Source organism: Lissotriton helveticus, chromosome 1_1, assembly GCF_964261635.1.
Source record: "Lissotriton helveticus chromosome 1_1, aLisHel1.1, whole genome shotgun sequence".
In the NCBI taxonomy this organism is placed as follows: domain Eukaryota; kingdom Metazoa; phylum Chordata; class Amphibia; order Caudata; family Salamandridae; genus Lissotriton; species Lissotriton helveticus.
The window spans coordinates 391,946,370-391,970,930 of NC_136057.1; the positions used below are offsets into that span (position 1 = coordinate 391,946,370).

A 24,561-nucleotide genomic window follows, 5' to 3' on the forward strand; every position below is an offset into this window, starting at 1 on the left:
GGGTGATGGGTTCATCCATTGCAACAAGAAGACATGCATGGTTGAGGTCTTCTGGATTCTCTCCGATGTACAGGCTGCCCTACTTGATCTGCCTTTTGATGGGTCTAGACTGTTAAGAGAGAAAGCTTATTCTGCTCTGCAAATATTTGAGGACAGTAAGGCCACAGCGAAGTCTATGGGCCTGCAGTCTCAGATGAAAGGTTATGGCTATAGATGATATCGTGGCTTCGGGAAGTCTTCCTTTCGTGGTTGCAGACAGCCCCAGCAGCAGCAACAGCAACAAAACCCCTTGTACAAATCTTATAGGGGTAAAGGCAGAGGTCGCCTTCGTGGAGCCGGATGTCAGCCTTCTTCCTCCTACTCCTCCTCCCCAACCCCTCCTGGTAATGCAGGAAAGCAGCCCTAAATCCTCTAACCTGGATCATGTAGGTCCCGTGGGAGGTTGGCTTACCCATTTTCTACAAGATTGGAAACTGAACACTTCGGACCTTTGGGTTTTAGATCTGGTAGAAAATGGGTACGCCCTTCCCTTCAGGGAATTCCCTCCTCCTTACCCTCCTTGCCAAGGGTTTTGCACAGAGAATCATTTACTTCTCCTTCAGAAGGAAGTTCTTGCCCTGCTACATAAAGGTGCGATAGAGGTGGTTCTGGAGCTGGAAAGGGGTCAGGGATGCTACTCCTGGTATTTCCTGATTTCCAAGAATGATGGCCGGTTACGTACTATCCTGGACCTCAGAATTTTAAAACTGTTTATCAAGCAGGAGAGATTCAAGATGCTCACCCTAGTGCAGGTTCTTCAGGCACTGCAACAAGAGGACTGGATGGTGTCCATCGATTTACAGGATGCGTATTTTCACATCCCAATTCTAAAGCCGCACAGGAAGTATCTCCGATTTACGGTTGGTACGCAACACTACCAGTTTGCGGTCCTTCCGTTTGGTCTTACTACTGCACCTCGAGTCTTCACCAAGGTGATGGCAGTGGTTGCTGCCCATCTCAGGAGGTTGGAGATTCCGGTTTTCCACTACCTGGACGACTGGCTTCTGAAGGCAGAGTCGCCAGAGATGGTGCATCATCATCTGCAGGTAACAAACCAGCTGTTGGACAAAGTGGGTTTTTCGATAAATGTACCCAAGTCTCACCTGGTGCCCTCACAGTGCAAGCTGTTCATAGGAGCAGTACTGGATACCATTCTGTCGAGCTTTCCTGCCTCCGTAAAGGATTCTCGACATTCAGGAAATGATTCCCTTGTTTTACAATGGAGTGGTTGTTCCTGTTCTGAAGGTCATTCGCCTGCTCGGTCTGTTCGCTTCCTGCATTCAGTTGGTCAACCACGCACGCTGGCACATGAGGGCGCTTCAGTGGTGTCTCTGCAGGCAGTGGTATCAGCACAACGGATATCTCAGGGAGTCAGTCAGGATCTCCAGAGAAGCTGCAGCGCATCTGTCTTGGTGGAGCGTGGAGGGCAATCTGTCTCAAGGAAAGCCCTTTCATCTTCCTCCATCGGTGGCCACAGTGATAACGGATGCCTCTACCCTAGGGTGGGGTGCTCATCTGGGGGATCTGGAAATCAAGGGTTTTTGGTCTCCAGAGGAAACATTGCTTCATATCCATCTTCTGGAGTTGCGGGCGATACGTTTGCCACTCAAGGCCTTTCTCCCTTCCCTTCCCTTCGCGGTCAGTCGGTTCAAGTCCTGACAGACAACACTGCCACGATGTGGTACGTCAACAAGCAGGAAGGAGTAGGGTCGTGTCATCTCTGCATGGAGGTCTTACTGCTCTGGTCCTGGGCTCAGGATCATCAGGTTTGCTCGATGGCAAATCATCTGGCCGGTGTGCTGAACTTGTGTGCGGACAGTCTCAGTCGGCAGTTTTCTGCCGACCACGAGTGGAGGCTTCATCCGGAGGTAGTTTGACACATCTTCCGGATGTGGGGAACTCCTCGGGTGGACCTGTATGGCGCACTCGAACGCACACTGCCCGTCCTTCTGCTGTCTCCAGTTTCCGAGGCAGGGAGCGTTTGGGGATGCGTTTCAGTTGAGTTGGAACTCACAACTCCTTTACGCGTTTCCTCCTGTACCCTTGATTCTTAGGGTTCTGAGGAAGATTGTCCTAGACCGGGCCCAAGTTATTTTGATTGCCCCGGATTAGCCAAGAAGGGTGTGGTACACAGACCTTCTTTATCTCTCGACGCATCCTCCGCTCCATCTCCCTCTTAGGGTAGACCTCTTCACTCAGTCGGAGAGGCAGGTTCTACACCTCCAGAGCCTGCACCTTCATACCTGGAAATTGAACGGGGCAACCTGAATTCTTTCTCTCTCCCGCCTGACCTGATGGATGTTATATTATCGGCCAGGGGACACTTCACCAAGTCTATCTATTCCTACAGGTGGTTTAAATTTGTTAAATGGTGTGGAGAGAAGTCTATTGATCCCTTAAAAGCTCATCTTTCTGATGTTCTTTGTTTTAGGTTGCATTTGGTCCAGCAGGGTTGTGCTGTGGCTACTGTTATAAGATATTTGTTGGCTTTATCAGCATTTCTTTGTTTGCCTTATCAACCTTCTCTTTTCAAATCTCCCATTGTTATAAGGTTTATTAAGGGGCTTACTAACATGTTTCCGCCCACTCCTGTTATTATGCCCCAGTGGGATTCTAATCTGGTTTTAACTTTCTTGATGGGTTCTACTTTTTAACCTTTGCATAGTTGTTCTTTGAGACTGCTGTCATTTAAAACGTATTCCTTGTGGCTATCACCTCGGCTAGGAGGGTGAGTGAGCTTCAGGCTTTGAGTTCAAAGCCTCAGTTTATGACCATACATGCTGAAAGGATGGTCCCCAGGACCAGGGCTGCTTTTCTGCCTAAGGTGGTAACTCCCTACCATCTAGGACAGTCCATAACCCTCCCTACTTTCTATCCTCCTCCTCATCCTTCCAAGGAGGAGGGGAGGCTTCACCGATTGGATCCTAAGAGGGCGATTAGTTTCTATCTGAATAGAAAGAAGGACTTGCGACAGGATGATCATCTCTTTGTGGGCTACTTTGGACGCATAAATGGCAAGGCAGTGCACAAGCACACTTTATCCAGGTGGATCATCTTGTGCATCAATTTCTGCTACGCTCTGGCTGGTAAGGAGCCTCCTGAAGGGATTAGAGCTCACTCCACCAGGGCTAAATCATCTACTTCTGCCTTGTCCATAGGTGTTCCTGTGTTGGACATCTGTAAGGCCGCAATTGGACCTCCCTTCAGACTTTCACGAAGCATTACTGCTTAGATTTCTAAGTAAAGAGGAACGGCCATTTTGTGCGCTCTGTTTTGCAAGATTTTTTGGTATAGAAGGGTGGACACCCTCCTGCGGGAGTGGGACTGCTGTGGGATTCTATTCATAAGGTGAGGACTCCACAGACAGATGTATCCATCAGAAGAACAAGTTACTTACCTTCGGTAACGCTTTTTCTGGTGGATGCAGTATCTGCCTGTGGATTCCTCACTGACACACCCTCCTCCCCGTTGTCCACCCTTTTATACCTAAAAGAGGTATGGGTTAATATGGTTATTTCATATTGTCATTTTTTATTGCCTCTGTTTGCCTCTGTTTGCCTTTGTGTAGGTTTAAAGGAAATGTTTGCTTTCTTTGCTTTCCTATTTCACTTTACACTGAGTGTATTTGTGTGAATACTGTGTACTATGTATACATTGTCTCTATGGTCGGTCTGCCCTTTTGCCTTGGTGGCAGGGAAAAAATAAGTGGAACTGACGTCATCACGTCGATGTGGTCTTCGTATGGCTCTTGTGACGTCATGCGGAGCCACGTGCGGAGGCATGGCATTGTGACGACCTCGTTGGCGTGGAATGCTAGGAAAACGTTTCTGCGGAATGCTGGCGCAGGGGATATTCATAAGGTGAGGAATCCACAGGCAGAAACTGTATCCACCAGAAAAAGTGTTACCGAAGGTAAGTAAGTTGTTCTACAGCCCTAAAGATGTCATGACCAGCGCAGTTGTACTCGAGTCAGGCTGTGGAGCAAGTCAAGCACCACATATGGTCAAACACTTTACTGCAACACATGCCCATAGAAACAATTGAGGCAGGGAATTAAAAAACACCAAAAGGAAACTGTTAAATTAATTAAATGAATTCAACATTTAAAATATATAATATTTACTGCTTATATTTGGAACAAATTACACTTACTATGTTAAATAATAGATGGAAAAGTGTTGTAACTAAGTTTACTAAATAAACAAAATATTGAGGGTGAATAATTTTTACAATTGTTTAAAAAGATTTTAAAAATGAAATTAACATATTTACATTTTATTATTTAACACATTTAATTTGTTGATGTTGCTGTAAAAATGTAGTTGTATTTGCATGTTAATAATACATAATTGAATTTAATTTACATTCATATTTTAGCTTCACCCCGGTAGTGGTGATCTCCAAAAAGTGAAAAGTTACTATTAGGTTATTGACTCTTAAATGCTGTTGTAGGAGGCTCACCCCTCATTTAAGGTTAGATGGAAGGTTCCAGAACCTTATGTCTAGTTATTGATAAGAGCCTTCGCAGTGCAGCCCACAAATTAGCTGTTGGACTTATTGGCATAGTTTTGCCATTTGAAGCCAAGACATTTTTTGATCTGCAGTTCTTTTAGCTATGCCACTCTTTTAGAGTGCAAACAGAGGAAGAAATAAATTGCATGTTAACTCAGAAAAAAGCATTTAAAACAGATGATTGGAAAATTAACTTTATTCAAAGGCCATCCTTTTGCGGTGTTCTTGTAAGAAGGCAGAAGTGTCATTGGGCTAGGCTGAGTTCCTCTCTGCATATTTTCCTGCCATCAGAGATGTAGATGGGGGAATGTTTTAGATGTACCCCTGGCTTGGGAGGAAATAAAGGACCAGTCAGTGCCACCAAGCTTTTTTTAATGCATCTCAGTAGTCTGTTTCTTAAGGTTCACTAGTTTTAGTCCCTGTGGTTCACTAATAAGATGCATTTTTATCAACATCTCATCTTGCCCTATAAGGACTTATTGATGAGTGCACATGTACAGTCCTTTAATAGGTTAGCGCATAGTATTGACTCAATCTTTAGGCTCTTGAGTCATGTTCATATTAAGTCTATGTTGGACCTCTATAAAGCTAAATACATGTCAACAGTGGCATATGATGCTGAGATATGGGGTTATAAGTCTTGTCACCCTGTACAAGTTACAGAGTACAAATTCTTCAGGAGGATTTTGAGGATTCCCCAGAGTATTCCTTCAGAGATTGTGCATGATGAATTGGGTGCAGGATTTATTTCTGATTATATCCAAATTTTCCCCATGTTATTGTGGTTTTGAGATTGGCTAAAAAGTGATCTTGAACTTAATAGGGAGACCGTAACAGATTACCTGGGTCTGGACCATTGCTTTCAGATACCACGGGTGCAATATGTTAGGGAAATTATAGGGGAGCTAGGTAGGCCAGAACTATTTGTTGATTTCCAAATCAGCTGGTGTTTGGGTGAAGGAGGCCTTTTACGCACTTATTCAGGAAAAAACTGTTACACGTTCATTGTTTAAAAAGTTTGTGCTCACAGAAACCCGAAATAAATGAGGACCCAATAAACAACAGTACAAGATATCGTGTGGTTCGTGATTCTGTGTCTGCCACACGGCTGTGCGGAAGTGTGGAGAATCCTTTGTTCTTTTGAAAAAAAAAAAATAATATATATATATATATATATATATATATATATATATATATCAGTTTTGCACAGATGACTCTTTAACATATTTTTGCCTGAATTTTTTGCACAACTTGCATAAACCTACGGAGCTTCCCTCCGCTTTGCTCATGTGATATACCTGTTGCACTGGACACTTTACATATTCTTTTTATCTGTCTGTTTGTTCAGGTCCACTAATATTTAGTCTCTGTTGTTCAGAGATAAGATGCATTTTTTCAGCACCTCATTTTGTCCTATAACGACCTTGTAACTCACAACTGTATTTTGTCATGTAAATGTGATGTTTAGAACTCTTTTTTAGCATTATAAATTAAGCCAGTACATCATGATAGAAAAGGAAGGAGCACAAACCACGGACCTCAAGAACTTCCACCCCATCTCGCTCCTCCCTTTTCCGGCCAAAGTCATCGAGAAGACCGTCAACAAACAACTCTCCACCTTCCTCGAGACAAACGGATTCCTCGACCCCTCACAGTCCGGTTTCCGAGCAAACCACAGCACCGAGACCGCTCTCATCGCAGCTACCGACGACATCAGGTCCCTGCTCGACAACGGGGAAACTGCTGCCCTCATCCTCCTAGACCTCTCAGCAGCCTTCGACACCGTATGCCACCGCACCCTGATACAGCGCCTCAGCAACACCGGTATCCAAGGAGCGGCCCTGGAGTGGATCATCTCGTTCCTCGATGGAAGAACCCATAGAGTCCACCTCCCCCCGTTCCGATCCGCGGCCACTGAAGTCATCTGCGGCGTTCCGCAAGGATCCTCACTCAGCCCCACCCTCTTCAACGTCTACATGAGCCCTCTCGCAGCCATCGCACGCCAACACAACCTAAACATCATCTTTTACGCCGACGACACCCAGCTGATCCTCTCCCTCACCAATGACCCTGCCACCGCCAGATCCAGCCTCCAGGAAGGATTGAAAGACGTCGCGGAATGGATGAAGCTCAGCCGTCTGAAACTGAACTCAGACAAGACGGAAGTCCTCATCCTGGGACCATCCCCTTCTGCCTGGGACGACTCCTGGTGACCCCCTGCCCTGGGCACCGCACCCAAGCCAACGGATCATGCACGCAACCTGGGCTTCATCCTGGACTCCTCCCTCACGATGACCAAGCAAGTCAACGCCGTCTTGTCATCCTGCTTCAACACCCTGCGCATGCTCCGAAAGATCTTCCGGTGGATCCCCACCGAAACCAGGAAGACGGTCACCCAGGCCCTCGTCACCAGCCGCCTGGACTACGGGAACACCCTCTACACTGGCGCATACAAAACGCCTCTGCACGAATCATCCTGGACATCCCTCGTCACAGCCACATCTCTACCCATCTGAAAGACTTGCACTGGCTCCCCGTCAACAAGAGGATCACGTTCAGACTCCTCACCCATGCACACAAGACTCTCCACGACATGGTCCCGAAATACCTCCACAGCCGCCTCACATTCTACACACCCACCCGCCAGCTCCGATCCGCCAGCCTTGCCCTCGCCTCCGTCCCAAGAATTCGCAAATCCACTGCCGGAGGAAGATCCTTCTCCTACCTGGCGGCCAAGACATGGAACTCCATCCCCACCCACCTAGGGCTGACCCAGGACCATCTCTCCTTCAGGAAACAACTCAAGACCTGGCTGTTCGAGCAGTAGCGACTCCCCCCCAGCGCCTTGAGACCCTAGCGGGTGAGTAGCGCGCTCTACAAATTTGTCTGAATGATTGATTGATTGACAATGAATTCTGGAAGTTGTGGTCGCATACTGAGGCACAGTGGTTATGCTGCCAACTTCATTATGTGTCAAACTACCTATAGTTGATAATACCATACAAAATATATATTTTAAAAGCATTTTTTCAGACACAACCCCTAAATGGCAAAGAAGTTCACCACATGGCAATCTAGCACAGTTTTAAGCATTAGTATTAACTTCTCAGGCATTCTCCTCTAAAGCGTTTTAATACCAGCCTAATGTAAGGAAAGGAACATGCACATGAATGTCTGTTAGGACATAGGAGCATGAACATTCCTCGTAAATTGAAATAAGATACAAATACACTCTGTTTAACTTCAAGCCACACTTTATCATCATGCTATACCTGCATGTCATCCCAATTCGCTTAAGAATGGATTAATACGGCAACACATAGAGGATGCATAACATTTCTCCCCATTCACCTCTGCCCCCAAGGAAAGTTTAAGTGGGACAGTTAGTAACACCACAGGAACCCCGCCATAATACTTGCATTGCTTAATGCACGATCCTGTGCCATGTTTCTCTTTGCATGCTGTTGAAATGAGACTAACCGATGTTAATGTAATGTCTTTATTTGAGGGGATGGCGAACAAATTGATCTATTATATACACGGGGACTAGTTGAAAGAGATGATTGATTATTCAGTAGTAGGAGGATGGAATATTCAGTGGTTGGAGTGAACCCAAAAGGTTAACTGATTAGTTTATGGTAGACTATAGACTGACTACTCCAGGCATTATTTCAGCCAAAATATTTCTCTCAGATTTTTTTTTAAAGATACAATTAACTTGATCCTGACATTGATTAGTCTATGCGAGCCAAAAAGTGACCATATAAGCTTACAATCAAATGTATTAGACTTAGTGGTGCACCTGAGTATTAGGCAAATTATACTTAATATCAAGGTACATTGAGATCATTTTACCCAAGTTTTAGCCAATTGGAATATTGTCTATGCTAATATAGTATCAAACAGTGCGAATGATGTTGGTTTAGTCAGTGCTAATATGGAGCAAAGTCCTTTCAAGCAGATTGCTAGTGTTTAGATTATCTCTGTCAGCAAAGCAAATGGGGGGTTGAAGAACACTTGCAAGATATGGCTTTTGTGTAGGAGGTTCCGTTTTTTAATCGAGTACCGTAGTCTCCGATAAGGTACATTTTGAGGACTTCTGTAGGCGAGGAGTTGAATTAAATGTCCGTCATTTTTGTAATGGGAAAAAATCCTAAAAGTAAGAGTGATTACAAGAGTTGGGCAAAGTAAAAGTAAGAGACGAAAAATGTGTCAAACTTTTGATAATGACAGGAAGATAGAGATTCTAAAACAAGTTGCTAGTTTAAAGACGGGGTAAATATTCAAACCTGTAATCTTAAGAGTTCTCCCAAAAATCTGTTTTAGTTATACAATTCGGAAGGAGGAAAATGTGCTCAAGATGAGCGCAACAAAATGTATTGTTTTCAGATGAAACTTACAGCCTAAATCTTTTTTCCCCCAAGTCGATTAAGTTTGAACATATTGCAAATCTTTTCTTTTTTAGAAGATAACCTGGTCTAAATCGACCTTACAACAGTTGGATAATTTATTTACTTCTGAAGCTGCTGTCTGCCACTAAATAATGCAAATGAATTGGGATTGGACACAGAAGCAATCCTAAGATTTTGTCAGTTCTTCCTGAGTGGCTATTGATCTAATTACATGTAAAAACAACTTCTAGTCCAAAGCAGAGTGAGACTGAACACATTATTTTGAACTATCTGAACTGTTTCAAACATGCATAAGTACAAGCCTCCTGGAATTAGGTCAGTATAATAAGCTGTGAATTTAACAAGATGGAGACGATAAAGGTTATTAAAGAATTAAAAATTGGTTTGATTTGTCAGTTTTTAAGAGGACTTGGGATTCAAGGGGTTAGTAAAAACGAAGGCAAAATATGCCTTTCCCAATTATATACAAAGAGACAAGCTTTCCACATTTAGTTGGTAGAGTTTAAAGAGAATTACATTAGTATTCTGGAATTCATGATAGCCTCAATATAACATGTTTACTTGTTGATATGTGTGGAACAATGAAACAAACGGAGATTTGAATTTATCTTCGCAAATAAATTAAGAAGAAATGCCTGACCATGTAAGGTATCTGTCCTGAAGAGACAGTTCAGACAAAAATGTTTAGCAAAAGTACGGACTGACCTCCAAGTAGTAGGCTTACAAATGCCTAGGATGGAGGCTTTTCTCATTAAAGCATCAGTAGCCAACTTCCCACTTGTGTAGTGGGCCCTAGGATGGTCAAGTAAGGGCTTATTACTTTTCTCCTACCGGGCTGTAATGTAAGTAATAAAAAGCCACCTGGTATGGTATGTTTAAAAGAAGCTAGGCTTCTTTGACCATTACCATGACATACAAAGCCCTGTTTGACCTTCCTACTCTGTTTAATTCAATCTAAATAAAAAGATAATCCCCTTCCTAATTTGTAGATCTCCACCTAGAATGAAGAATTAGGGGAAAAGATAGGCTGTGAACTTGTTTAATTAGTGTTTAAATCAGACACCACCTGTGGTAGAAAAGAAGGGTGGGTTCTTAATGCCTTTTTTTGCAGTGGAAAACTGCATACAGATCACCAGTAAAGAAAGCATGAAGCTTGCTCGCTCTATTTGCAGATGTAAAATCCACTAAAATAGACACTGCAAGTGGCTTGCTTTAAGAAAATATTCAAAACTCGAATTATTTGAGCCTTATACTTGATGGTGCTTTAAAATGGAGCTCCTGCTTTGAAGATTGTATGTTGAGGGTAAAAACTGTCAACAGACAGTGTGTCTATTAAGTTGCTCAAGATTGCTTTTTCTTCAAACGTAGTCCTTCTCATGATCTGGTGTGCATCAGTTTTATGACTTAATACTAAATGTAATCTGCGTGTAATGGAGGGACACATTTTGAAGGAGTAAATGTAGTTTGACTGCTCCGTTCCCTTATTGATAGTGTGTTTCAAATGTGCCAGAAGACAACCGTTTCAATGGTAACACAGAATCTCATGACTCAGTGTGGTATGACCTCCTCATTGCTCCATCTGGAGCCTTAGTACCTCACATTCTTAAAGCTAAAATAGAGGTAATTGAAAACATTATTGTGGAATGGGAAGGTTTGAGACAATGCATGTACTATCTAATGTTACAATAGGCCATTTTAAGTGAGGGGCGAAGCACATGATTAATTATGACTGTGCACTAATAAAATATAAGACTTCTTTTTTTGGGTGGGACAATGTTCTAGTATGAAGTTACAATTAGATGGAGACATTGTGGTGCTAGGTGAATGTTGAGCTCGTTCGAAGTGATGGTGCAAAGCAATATGAAAGTACCACCCCTGCGTGTCATTGTCAGTTCCTTTCTTTCTGTGCCTTTGAGCACCGATCAATAGCTTTGCCCCTTTTTTTGTTGGTTGTCAATTTTCTCCTAATTGAATTCCAGTGAGCAAGGGAACACTGTCTCCACCGAAGATGGAAGGGTTCGAACAAAGGCATGATTGTCAGAAACAGATGTTGTAGTGAACCCAGATGAGGTATTCCTTTGGTGTTTTCGACTCTGGGTATGACTTCAAGTCATGTGAAGAGTGTACCTTCATGCACCCAAAGGTGATTCGCGACCATGAAGTGATGCTGTATGTCACCAAACATTAAAAGAAGTCACAGACCTTGTGTAAGTTCTGCTCTGGCTCTAAGTCAAGCATCTATTCCTGTCCCCACTCTCTAGGCAGTTCCAGTGACAGTTCTTCGTGGTCTGGTAAGTCAACTTCAAGGAAGTATAAAAAGTCAAGGTGGAGCTTCACCCCATCCCCACAATCTGTCTAAAGAGAAGTTGCAAGGAAGTCAAAGTTCCAATCGATCTTGCTGCCAATCCCAGTTGGAGAAGCCAATTCCGCAACTGGTCCCGATGCATCTGTGTACTTTTTTTTACCCTCTTCTGACTTCCTCTGGTGCGCCTTAAATCCCTAAGGATCCTCATGTGCCTCCAGTAGGGTTACGCCCTTGATGCCTTCTGAGTCCATCGATCTGGCCTCAGGTACTGCATCGACTTTTGTGCATACTTCTACTCCATGTCAAAGACCTGCGTCGGTCCTTCTTTCATAGACGCCGTTACGGACTTTCATCAGCATCACTGGGGAATCCAGGACCACTGTCCGACATCCAACCAGATCCAAATCTGTCTCAAACCTGACCAGGGTCACTCTCCAACCCCACTCCAGCGCACCAGGTCCTCCTACAGTGTGGCTCAGATAATATTGTCCCTCTACCCCAGGAGCCATCCTAGGAGGCTCCATCATTTTGTTTTTGGTTCTGATTCTGACCAGATTTTGCCACCACCTGGAGATGCTAATGGTGATAATGGGAATAACTTACTCCCACATTATTATGATAACCGTTTATACATGTACTTACAGGAGGCCAGTGGGCATTATACTTCCCCTGATGCAGGATTGATTTTGCCCCCAGAAGACAGTGCTTCATTTGCTGTTGTAATTAAGTGAGCAACTTAGGTCCTGGACTTGAAAATACCTTCTGTTGAGGTCAAGACAAGTGTCTTTAGCATCCTGAGCCAGCCTCATTACTTCCATTCCTGTGAAACTCTAACTTACACAGGCAGGTGGCTAGGCACTGCAGACCGGCACCTGGCGAGCCGGATTTTCTTACTTAGCACCCTACTCCTGAGAGTTTTGCTTCCAAGCTTCCACTAGCATAGATAATCTTAATGTATTCCCAACGACCCTCCAGGCAGGGAGTCAAAAAGGATGGAGGCATTCAGGAAATTAAAGTTTTCTTCACCCAGCCTAGTCTTGAGGTCAGTCAATGCGGACTGCCTTTTAGACTGTTATACATGCGCCTTCTGGGACATGGCCAATGAGTTCTTGACGGCTGTCAGGGGGAGTTTAGGGCCTCCTTTGCTCAAACCAGTCAAGATTGCCAGGACGCAGCCAAATATATAATTATGGCTGTTCTGGATATTGCGGATTTCTTGGATCAGGCAGTTTACACCAGTGTTGTGCTCTGTTGCTATGAGTGGATGCGATTCATAGGCTTTTCTGGAGATGTGCAAGCATTAATTATGGCTGTGCCTTTTGATGGATTGCACCTTTTTGGTGACCAGACTGATTCCGCCTTCGAACACTTGAAGGAAAGAAGAGTCTCAGCGCATCCTTGGGACTTTCCACCCCTGCCAGACAATTTCTTCATCAGTTCTACCTTTAAAAGGCTACTCCAGAGGGTTGGCGTGTGAACTGCAAGACCAACAGTGGCCCCAGTCCTTTCGTGGCGGAGGACGGGGACAAATGAGATATTTCGCAGAACAGCACTTTTCTCAGTCCCCCTCCTCTGCAGCACTTTCTCCCCAAACTGCTATATTTTGCCTGAAGATGTCCTCCAGATCATCCCTCTGTTCTGTTGTGACTCACCGCAACTTCATCCCACATCAGAGTGGCTTTCAGAGCAGCACCTAACCACCTTATTTCAGGAGGTGCAAGCTCTACTGTCCCCCGCGGGGCCATAGAGATGGTTCCGGCCTCGGATATAGAGGGAATATTACTCCCACTGTTTCCTTGTGCGAAAAATATGATGGAGGCTTCCATCATATTCTAGCTCTTCGTCCTCTAAACACCTTCCTTAGGAAAGACAAATACAAAATGTTTGCGCTGATCCAGATTCTGTCTGCCCTGGATCTGGGCAACTGCATGGCTGGCTTGGCATAGCCGGCTTGGCCCTGCAGGACACATACTTTCATGTGCCCAGCCTGCGGTTCAAGATTGGGCACAATCATTTTAAGTTTGCTGTGTTCCCCTCCAGCCTTACCAGCGTCCCTTGGTCTTCATGAAAATGGTGGTCGCTGCTTAGTTTTGGAGGTTGAGGATCGCCACAATCAGTCATAGACCACCTCCAGACAACAGTGAACCTCTTGCCATCATTGGCATTCTCAATCAGTTGATTACCCAATGTTTCAGATTCAGTTTCCGAAATCTTATTGAGAGCATCTTTGACTCGTCTTGGCCTTGGAAATCTTTTGGTTGTTATCCAGGTGTCAGAGGAGACTGCAAAACATCTGCAGCAGTGGCTGCTCGACCGCAGCATGACCAGCTGCAGACCTCTTACCCAGAGGTGATGCTTGTGATGGATTCATCACTGCAGGGTTGGGAATGTCATCTGAGCGATGTGGTCAGAGAGATCTAGTCTCCGGTGTATCAGTATGTGGTACCCAGACCTTCTATGTATGAACATCTGTCCTATGATCAGGCTTCCATTGAGAAACTTCTATTGCAGCAGCAAGACAAGCTTCTATACCCGAACCTGGGCAATCCACACCTCCTTGTATGGAGATTGAGTGGCGGCAGTTGAATGCTTTCGATCTACCAGAAGAGATTGTGGATGGAATCCATCTTCCCAGGTGGGCACCCCTCTTTCAAGGTCCATTTATGCCGGATGCTTTGTGACCGGGTGTGGAGTCTGCAACACAGACCGGATAGCCTAACGGTCAGATGTTTTATTGATTCTTTTTTTCTTTGGCACAGCAAGGTCTTGCAGTGGGCACTTTTAAATGTTATTTGTCATCCCCATATGCCTTTTTGTGTTTGCCAGACCAGCCATCCTCCTTTAAATCATCTGTGATGATGTTTATTAAAGACTTGACACGCGTTCCCTCCCAAACCATTTGATGCCACAGTGGGATCTTAATTCGTTCCTGATGTTCCTCATGTGCACCCCCTTTGAGCCAATGCATAATTGCTCATTGCATTTTATCTCTCTCAAAACTGTCTTCCTCATTGCGATCACTTTAGCTTGTCGCATGAGTGATCTCCAAGCTCTCTCTGTGCAGCCAACCTACACCACTTTTCTGGACAAACTGGTGTTGACGAGCAGGGCGGCTTTTCGCCATAAGTTGCGATTCCTTTTCATGTTGGGCAATCCATCACTATAAGATCATTCTCTGCTCCATTTCACATTGAAAAATAGGAGGGACGCCAACGACTGGACCCCTTAATCTTTTAAAATCGATTGCACCATAGACCATTGAGTGAATGATAAACTTTTTGTGTGTTGCTCGAGGCAAAGAAAGGTAAAGTGGATAGACCTCTGCATTAAGATGTGCTACACATTATACAATAAACAGGCTGTGGAAGACTGACGGGTAATTCTACCACAGCCAATGCTGCCTCAGGGTGCCTGTTCTTGACATCTGGCAGGCCTCCGCTTTGGATGGATACTCCTAACCCAAATGCCTCACCACCTCCACATTTCTCTGTAGAGTGTCCCTTTTTACCATCTACAGATGTTGCAAATTGGAGATCTGCACTCTGGTACTATTGTTCATGCTCTGCGTCTGATGGCGATGGTAGAGTCGAACAAGAAAATGACATCAACATCTAGGGGTTTGTTACTTATATTCACTTCCTGAGTGGAACAAATCCAGCGTGATGCCGCACGGCAGCAGCTAGCAGTGCATAGGGAGCACTGCTGTGGAACCATGCAGATTCAGAATCCAGGCACCTGGGGACTATTCTAACTGTCAAGAATCTGCAATTAGATAGGGTATCCACCAGAATGAGTGTTACTGAAGGTAGTAGGTAACTTGTTCTTTTGTGAGCCTCAATTCATTGTTCAGTTTAGAATTCAATTCTGTCATTGGAAGCGTTTCCTGTGTCCCATTTTTCTCTTGATGTGAGACTACAGTTCTTTGTTTAGAGTGTTCATTATTTGGTAACATGAGTAAGGATTTCCAAACTAGGTTTTAGTACAATAGTTCGAAAGAACCTCCCTAAGAAAATAAATATTGTACTGTGGATTTTTTATTTATGTATGTAAACTATCCTCTTTCCCTTCCTTTTAATTGAAATTGTAAATAACTCTTTCTCATGTCCCAATGAAATCTCTTTCTTTTAACAGCTGACTACATAGTGATGCAGTTTGGACGAGTGGCAGAAGATGTTTTCACCTTGGACTATAACTACCCCATGTGTGCACTGCAGGCATTTGCCATTGGTCTCTCAAGCTTTGACAGCAAATTGGCATGTGAATGAGGATTCAAATGTAACTGCACCTTCTGAAAATCAATGCTCAAAACATTACAACTTTACTTTTACTCACGCGGCCCGCTCTGTGACCTGCCTTGTAATCATGGTTGAGAACAAACAACATCAAAAGTCCTTTTTCTTGATACATTGGTGGAAACTTACTCAAAGACCTTGGAGGGCGGTAACTGCCCAATTTTAGCAGCAGTGATTGAGGATAGTGAATGTTTGTGTACGTGCGTGTGTGTCTGTACTAGTGCATGTGTGACATTTTAATACATTTATTTAAAACTCTCTCAGAATTTGCTGGCTGTGACAAAATGATCCGAGCCATAGGAAGCCTAGGGTAGACCGTTCGTCTCAAGATGTGAATGTTTGTTGCATGGGCATGTGGAAAAACACTGATAAACCAACTTCCCTACTTTTCCAAAGCATTTTATTCCGTGCATCTCTTGTGTAATTTATCTTGCCAGCGCTCAGATTACATGCCAGTGCTCAGATTACATGTCAGTGGAAAGGAAAATCTTTGCAAAAATAATTTGATATTTACTGTCATCTTCACCACCAAAAATAAGTAGACTTTTTCTGATTGTGTTGCACATTTCCATTTCTTAATTACAAATGTGTAAGCACAATTGATGTATTTGTTTTCTTTTATAGTGCAAATGTAATTAATGGATTTTGATTTGAGGCATTATTTTGTTAATCCACGCACATAAGTAATTGTTAAGACGTATTGGTTTTCATTGTAAGGATTGGCAGGGTTGCATCTGGAGGCAATGAAAAGCAGCCTTATCTGAGCTGAGTTACCAAAAATAGCTGTACATAGAGTCGGAGTAAAAAGGGACTTGCAAAATAGAATGTTCATTTATTTTCTAAACAAAATGTGGCTTCTTTATTGGGGGGTTTTACCTTCACTTAAACACGTTCGAGATTGTCAAGATCAAAGCTACAGATTTTGACAAATTGAATATTGGTTGATTTAACATTTGCTGCAAAGCTTACCACGGTACTTTTCATTATTATATCAGTTTACGTACTGTTAAGTTTAATTACTTTTTTATAATATTGTTGTTCCTGTCTACAAGAGATATTTCTTATGTGTAGTCTGTATAGTGTTTTGTAGCCATGTGTCCTTATTGTATGTGTTAGAGGGTTTATATTTTTCTAGCTACCCATATTGTGTACTAGTGGACCACATTGCTGGTCCTCACACATTTCAGTCAAGGAATAGGAATGATGGCAGACATGGGAGCTCACCATGGACATGTTTAAAGGGATAATGAAAACAGTCCTAAAACAGGTCAGCTCCTAGGGGCAGCAAAGGCAGAATATCCCTGTCAGCCGAATGTGTATGTTGAAAAAAAGGAGTTTTAATGTCCATAGACGTATGTGATGTAGAATGAGGAACATGTGCAATCCTGTAGTGTTTTGTGCGACACTGCAATGTCCCAATTTCAGTAGTTATTTAAAAACATTCAGCAGTGCAGTGAGACCTTGTTAATGTGCACTGTGTGCTATGCTGTGCCAATAGTTTCATCTTAATTGACAAGGATGAATTGTATTTGGTGTAAGCTGTTTGTAGTTGCCTTTTCTCATTTGTAAGCATTACATTAATAACTCAGTCGTATTCCTTGAACATATAATGTGATATCTGGGTGATGCTTCCACTGCCCCTATTTAATCCTGCCAGTAGAATTTGTAAGAAAGTGATCATGGTGTGCCCATGTGAAGCCATTGGTATTTCCTGGTAAGATGGGTCCACAATTATTGTGTGCGCCAGTAAATCAAACCTTCATTAAATTCCTTGCTTTTTCAGATCCTTGATAGGTTGCTCTACCTTCCAAAACGGTTGCCCTGTATAGGTGGTTGCCCATGCCACACAGCACAAGCCAGTTGGAGAAACTCCTTGAGGACTGTCTGACCCATTAACCTTCAGGAAATAAACTGAGGACCAACTTGTATTGCCACAAAGACGAAGACTTTAGCTGCCCATCTGCGACACATGATTAATACTTGTTTTTTTTTAGTGATCTTGTAAATGCTCTGCTGGTCCTTCTACTTTTGGGAGTAGTTGTAGTAGGGGTTTATGTGCCGCCTGGTTACCATTGTAAGCGAAGGCATTTGCAAAACCCGTTTTTGATCTTTACATTACTTTCACTCTCCATCTTAAAACCCACATATGGATTAAATTGAAAGTACGGCCAACTACATTATGCACTGATCTGTTTTAGAAAGTGGTTACAATGGAGTATAATCACAGTGATAGCGTGCTGGGAGCCTCATTATTGTGATAACGGCCATGCATCCAAAAAAGAAAAACTGAATGCCATTCTATGTAAGCTATGGGTAGGCTGACAGTGAGTAGCATCTTGGTAACTATTTTCATAGGAAGTAAAAATTATCGACATTGGCAGTTGCAATGTCAAATCGAGACATTTAAAATGAGGAGTTAAAGTAAGGTTGATAATACTGCAATACTACCAAATTGTTTTGAGTGAAGTATGGTTTGCAGCTATAACTGAGTATAGTGTATAAAAATTGGGGAGAGTTAACTTTGATAACATTTGATCTGCCAGTAATGTTTAGAGTAATGCGTGGGATTGATGGCACTATTACCACCATTGTCATCCCACAGTTTCCATATCCTCAATCAGGATCTGGGTTGATGATAACCTCTCCAACTTAAGTCCTAATACTGGTGGATGTTTGGGTTTTATTTTTCTAATTTTGTGCAAAGTCCAACCATTCTACGAACTGTTCATTATTAGAAGACAAACACTTACACTGTAGATCATATCTAGTGTTTTTAGATAGAGTAAATGAATGAATTGCACATTGCCATTGTGCCTGTGATAGATGATCATATTTTTGTCTAATTTGCAGAAAAACATTTTCATTGACATCTCCTGGTGGTATCAAGCCCAGTAAACTATTATTAATATAGAATAATCAGTTTCTCCCCTTTACGAATTATTGAGAATTTATTGCCTGATAGGATTAACTTTGAATTGCTAGCAGAGCTGCTCAGTACCTGTAATTTTTTCATTTGTGGCAGTGCAATACCCGTTCAAAGGAAAGGGAATATTAGGCATAAAGGGACTTTCCTTGAGTTTCAACCAGGGTATAATTTATGTACCAAGTAAGCAAAGATAAAAAATATCTACGCAAAGCAATGCAGTGGAAACCACGATCAGATGGTTTGGATTCTGTATAAACTGTTTAACGGGTATTTAAGTTACTCGTGACTTGGGCAATGTGAAGTATGTGTATACTCCATGTTCCTTCTAATAAATTACAGTGTAGATAAGTAGACATTTGCTACCTACTGTGTTTTATGCAGTTTTGTAGTACGGCCTAACATTTAATCTTCAATACAGCTCTGTGTCTGGGAAGTCATTGTTCTTTAGATGCCTGTAGAAGGATGATTCTCAATTTTGTGAGATACAGTGAACTAGTAAATGCCCATAGCATTATTTTGAGTCTTCACCCGTTGGACAATATTTTTGGTTATTTACAGCACATACACGTATTAGGACGTATGGGAGTCAAGTGCCACACATCCAGATGCTTGTTGACTGTAAATTGTTAGGCTGGTCATGTTCTCAAGATGTAGTTGTGTCCAGCAATAACTCCAGAAACAATGGTGTTACCTTTTCCCTATACTTCTATGTATGGCATTGTATACAATCGCACAATGTAATCTTCCACATCTGATCATTGTGGCTGTTGCTTTATTAAAACTTGTTATGCCTTTGTTTAGCAGTAGGCTTCCCTTTTCACTGATCTTCCACGCCCATCACTTGTTTTGTGAATCAAGCTGGTACCAGTGGGTGTTCCAATATTCATTCTTTTATGAGACGGGTACCTTGTGATATTATTTCTTAATCATGTACGTCTTTTATCTCCATTACAGAAATCGCTATAATGTGCCTTTTAATGCTTCTGCTTTTGTCACTTGATGGGTCTATATTACAGCGTGAAATTGTTTATTTTTAAGGCCTTTTCATTTATAATCTCAAATGTGCATGTCTGTACTTCCATTTGTTTACTGTTTTTGTTTTTTTAAGTTAACCAAGGGACATTCCAGAGAAAGATTTCTTTCAACTTCTCTGGGATCATTTTGAAATCCACTGCAGTTATTTTGAGAGGAATATACAGATTTTAATTATTTTTTATCAGATTCACATGTATTTTATATTTTTATCTCATGCACATACATTTTGTTGTCATGTTTGAGTCTTCGTGACAGACAATTGAAAAACTGACAGTACAACCTGTTCAGTAAGCAGTGCTGCTCTGTACTTTTTGTTAGGTTTCCTGACAAATTCACAACAACAAAATGCTACAGCACCCCACACAATGTAATTTGCACAATGACATTAAATACAGTGTTATAAAGAAATACTGCAGTAGGACTTGAGATTCTTTTCTTGCTTTTATTTGTGTTCTTCCAGTTTAAAAAGCGGAGAAGAAACGTAGCCAACGCGTTTCGTCCGTAGGACTTCTTCAGGGCAAAAGAGTATATATAATTTCCTATGTATTAATTTCCGGAATTTTCTTTCAGATTCTGTTAAGTTCAACGTTTTCAGATGCGACTGTGAATATCATGTGTGGCCTTATTATTTGTAGCTGTGGCATAGAATCACGTTTGATTGTAGTTCCTTAATATTCCGAATAACCAAGAATATATAAAGGGCAAGTACCACGGTGGTCGAGGGTGACGGCATACTTGGACGGTAGACGCGGCTCGTGCTTAAAACCTGATGGTTTGTGGACAATGAATATATGTGTCCTCCCTGACCTCATAATCAGGAAACAAGAAAGGATCTGATTGCTATCCTTCCAAACAAGGCAATACTTGCCCTTTATATATTCTTGGTTATTCGGAATATTAAGGAACTACAATCAAACGTGATTCTATGCCACAGCTACAAATAATAAGGCCACACATGATATTCACAGTCGCATCTGAAAACGTTGAACTTACAGAATCTGAAAGAAAATTCCGGAAATTAATACATAGGAAATTATATATACTCTTTTGCCCTGAAGAAGTCCTACGGACGAAACGCGTTGGCTACGTTTCTTCTCCGCTTTTTAAACTGGAAGAACACAAATAAAAGCAAGAAAAGAATCTCAAGTCCTACTGCAGTATTTCTTTATAACACTATTTAATTTCATTGTGCAAATTACATTGTGTGGGGTGCTGTAGCATTTTGTTGTTGTGAATTTGTCAGGAAGTCTAGGGGTGTTTGACTTCAGGCTACATAGCACCCACAATTAATCCACTAACCAAATTACATAGGATAAAGTGCAGATTCCTTGGTCCAATACCCCGCTCTAGTGTTTTACATTTTTGTTAGGTTTGTTTCTCCCAGGTTTGAGGTGATGAGATTTTTGGTTGGCGTTCAGCTAATATAGCTCCAAAAATAGTATGCAACAGTTAAGTTGCGCTGACCTTGACTATCATTCTCTTCAGAAGAGGACCGGTGTCATCTTCAATAGTGCTGATTTGGCCCTGGAACTGAGAAACTGGATAAAGATAAATTAATGTATTACAGGCTTTTTACCATACCACTATCACATATGGTATGGACATATTGGAACTAATATTTAATATATGAAAGGCAATAATTTTTTGTAAATGCTTTTCTTTTTTCTTATTAGAGGTATGTTCTGATGTTACATTTTTCTTTTTACAAGCACACTGTATCACTGCTTGCAATAATTTATTGCAGGTGAGTACTGATGGTACAGTTCTCCATTTTAGGTCGCACAAAACTGGCATCCTCCTTCCCTCACTACTGTGAGAGAAGAATGTGCTTCACCGTCTCAGTGCACACTCTACCCCAACAGCAGAATTTAAAAGAAGAGTGGTAAAACATTAATGTCTAAGTGCATTTATAAAGGCTGGGTGCATGGTCCAGGCGTTTCCATGTTATTGGAGAGTATGTCTGGTTTTAGAGCTTCTGTTTGACTTCCCAATGTACTGGTCTTGCTTGTCAAGGCATTCTCAAGGTCACCACCTACACCTCTAACTCTTTGAGTGTCTAGACTAGAGTAATGTCCCTCACTAGAGCCGGAGCCTGAATACCCAAAGTTGCTGTTTTTACTGCAGATGTACAATACTGTTCTCAGTGAAGAAACCTGAGCACAGCTAAGAAACCTACATCATCTTTTATTCACAGTATGTGTCTTCGTTATTATTTATGGTCTTGTTCAAGTCTTATACTTTCTTTCTTGCAGCATTTGTAACTTTTTGTACACAAATAAAATAATTTATATATATATATATATGTAAAACATGTTTGCTATTCTTGTGTTCTGTCTAACCATTGGATACTAAAAACATGACATCTGAATTGTTAATCACTTGTCTCAAGTAAATTCCCAGATTATTGGGTAGTGGCTCCACTGAAGGCCCAGAATCTGATTTGAGAGCGCAAAAGGTTCAGAGGGTAGTGAGTTGACAAGTACTGCCCTCCAGTACTTAAACCATCAAGAATAAGTAGGCAAAACATATGCAATTGTATCATCGTAATCATCTTTTTTTCAGGAATCATAAGATAAACACATCATGGTCCATGCTTTTCTATAACAAGGAAAATATGGTTGTATCTTTATTTCTTTGAACCTCTCTTTTTTCTGTTATCTAAAATTATTTTTCTACATGGTTGTGTGCCATTCAATGATACTCCCTCCTAACTTACACAGTGTTTCTGGCAGTTTTAGTGACATCATGCACACAAAAAAGTAAAATTTTTCAAGAAAATTACCAAAACTGTCAAACGACAAAGGAATCTTTGGATGCACGTCCTTGGTGCAGAAAGAAAGGAACTGACACCAACGCAAGCAGGTAACGTGTATATATACTGTTCCCTACGTCACATCCGCTTGAGACGGAACAACTTGAGTTGGCATGATGTTGCACAACGCCACCTGTTGGCGCTGGAGGGAATTGCTATTCAAAGATTTCCAGATCCAGTCTGATGCCTGGAAGTATTAAAGAGTTGAGTAATCTGTAATTTGATAGTCTCTACCAGAAAAGACGTTACCAAAGGTAAATAACAATATTTTATTTTGCTGAATTCATAATGTCAACATAAAGATACACCAGATTCACATTTTTGTATGAGTGGGTTTCCTTTCACTCTCCCTGTGCTGTTTTTTTCCAAAAGCAAGTATTCCAATTCCTGTGCCGCAACATTCCTGTCATCTATGACAAACCATAAATAGCAAAGGCTATAGTTTACCCATGTCATGTGGCTGTATTTTTTTCAGTCATGCCTTTTATGTTATTGTATTACTGGAAATATTGGTTCTTCTCTAGTAGATCCCATTTTTCTGGGTTTTGTTCCCTGCAATGTGGGATGATATGGGTCAAACTGCCACCTCACATAGACCTTCCACCAAGTGATTGTAGTAAAAAGGGTATTCAAACCATTTTATTAAATTCGTAAATAAGCATACAGAAAGGACAGAGTACACAATTTGCATCTCATAGCAAAATCATTTCCAGCCAATAGCCGTGAGTGCAACTCAGGTGATAGGGACAATAAAATAAACAAGTCTATTGTTCTGAAGCGATGGTGATCTACCACCTTGTGGGAGTCGAATCATTACAGACATTCTGGCCATCAAGCATGGCTAAGGGGAGATCTTCGTAACATTTTCAACCACAGTGGTTTACATAGACAATACTGACTAATGTGCACCTCCACATTGCTTTTCATATATGACTGTACAGTTGCATATCCCAGAGGGCCTTCTCGTTGTTCATGATGGTGTATCCTCATTTCACTACTTGTGGTTAACAGTAATCGTATCATTCCATAAATATATGATGGACTGTCTTCATAACTCCCTTTTTTTTTTTCCTCGCTCTCAGATTTGGCCCATTTTGATACTGGTCAGATCTTACCAGAGTTTTATAAAGGCCTGACTCTCAGCTTACATCACCCATTCCAATTAGGTTTATGCCATCACAACTTCTTTCTTCTCTTATTCTTTCTCCTATTTTTTCTACTCTTCCTCTATCTCCTTTTCCTCCTCTTATTCTTTCTCCTCTTCCTCTTTTTTTTCCTAGTCCTCCCGGGAAGAAGGGCAGACGGTAACCTTATTTGATTCGGGTAAATCTTTTTTATATCTTCAATTATTTTTGACAATTTATCGAAATATATTGACCTGACTGGCCTGTGACAATGGCCTATAATGAACAGCCTGAAGAATATGTCGCCCACACTCACTTCCAAAAAATAAACCTGTAAACTAGAACAAGATATGACATTTTAAGAAATTATTCAAACCAAAGTCCAAGCTAATGTCCAATTATGCAAAATGTTAAAGTCTCCAGAGCCTAACCACGCTCACTAACCGTTAGACCCAGCAAATAAAGTGGAAACTGTGAACCGTCAGAAGAAACTCCTTCAGACGTTGAAGGTTTTTTTTTGCAGCACTTCAAAAACCTTCATCCAGCTGAAGAAACAGGAATTCTTCAGAACACAGCAGAAACTCCATGAGGGCAGATTGACCAGCAAGGATTCAGAGGCACAACGCTCCTTTTAACTAGTGCTGCTGCTTGTTTATCCAGAATTTTCCATACCTTCTGGAACGGTCATGCATAATGATAAAAAAAAAACAGAATTCTGATATTTGTGGTTCCAAGTGCTTCAACGGTGTAACCCTAACCCTCCACCACATCAAACAGCCTGCCGGATACTGTAGTTGTGAGAATTACGAACACTGAACCAATATCTGTGGCTGCGAATAAACCATGCAACTAAACTACCACATTTCTGCAATAAAGACTGACAACACCTGCGTTGTGGTTCGTGATTGACAATAGCCACTGCTTCCATTTAAATATTGTTGCTTCTTTGATGCATTTCAGGTACATTGAGATCAGTCTTACAGTGGCGGATGGGTGACTTTTGTAAGTGGTGGAGCGTAAAAGTGGCTGTCGATAGTGAACTGTCTCCTCAATAAAGCGAAATAAAAACGCAGTCACTAGAAGACAAGAAAGAAAGGAAAATGG

At 41.8% G+C, this 24,561-nt stretch overlaps 1 protein-coding gene across 8 annotated transcripts in view; it reads left to right on the forward strand.

The window, feature by feature from the left end:
• The window catches only part of TULP3 (TUB like protein 3), a 550,002-nt gene extending 529,495 nt beyond the window's left edge, over positions 1-20,507 (forward strand). For 7 of the 8 annotated variants that reach the window (XM_078673739.1, XM_078673741.1, XM_078673742.1 and 4 more), the window contains one exon: positions 15,400-20,501. In XM_078673739.1, coding sequence (XP_078529865.1) covers positions 15,400-15,533 — 134 coding nt within the window. In that variant the 3' untranslated portion in view covers positions 15,534-20,501. Of the gene's footprint in view, positions 1-15,399 lie in introns of all 8 variants that reach the window. The other variant, XR_013606868.1, reaches the window with a different exon arrangement.
• Positions 20,508-24,561: the final 4,054 nt, after the last annotated feature.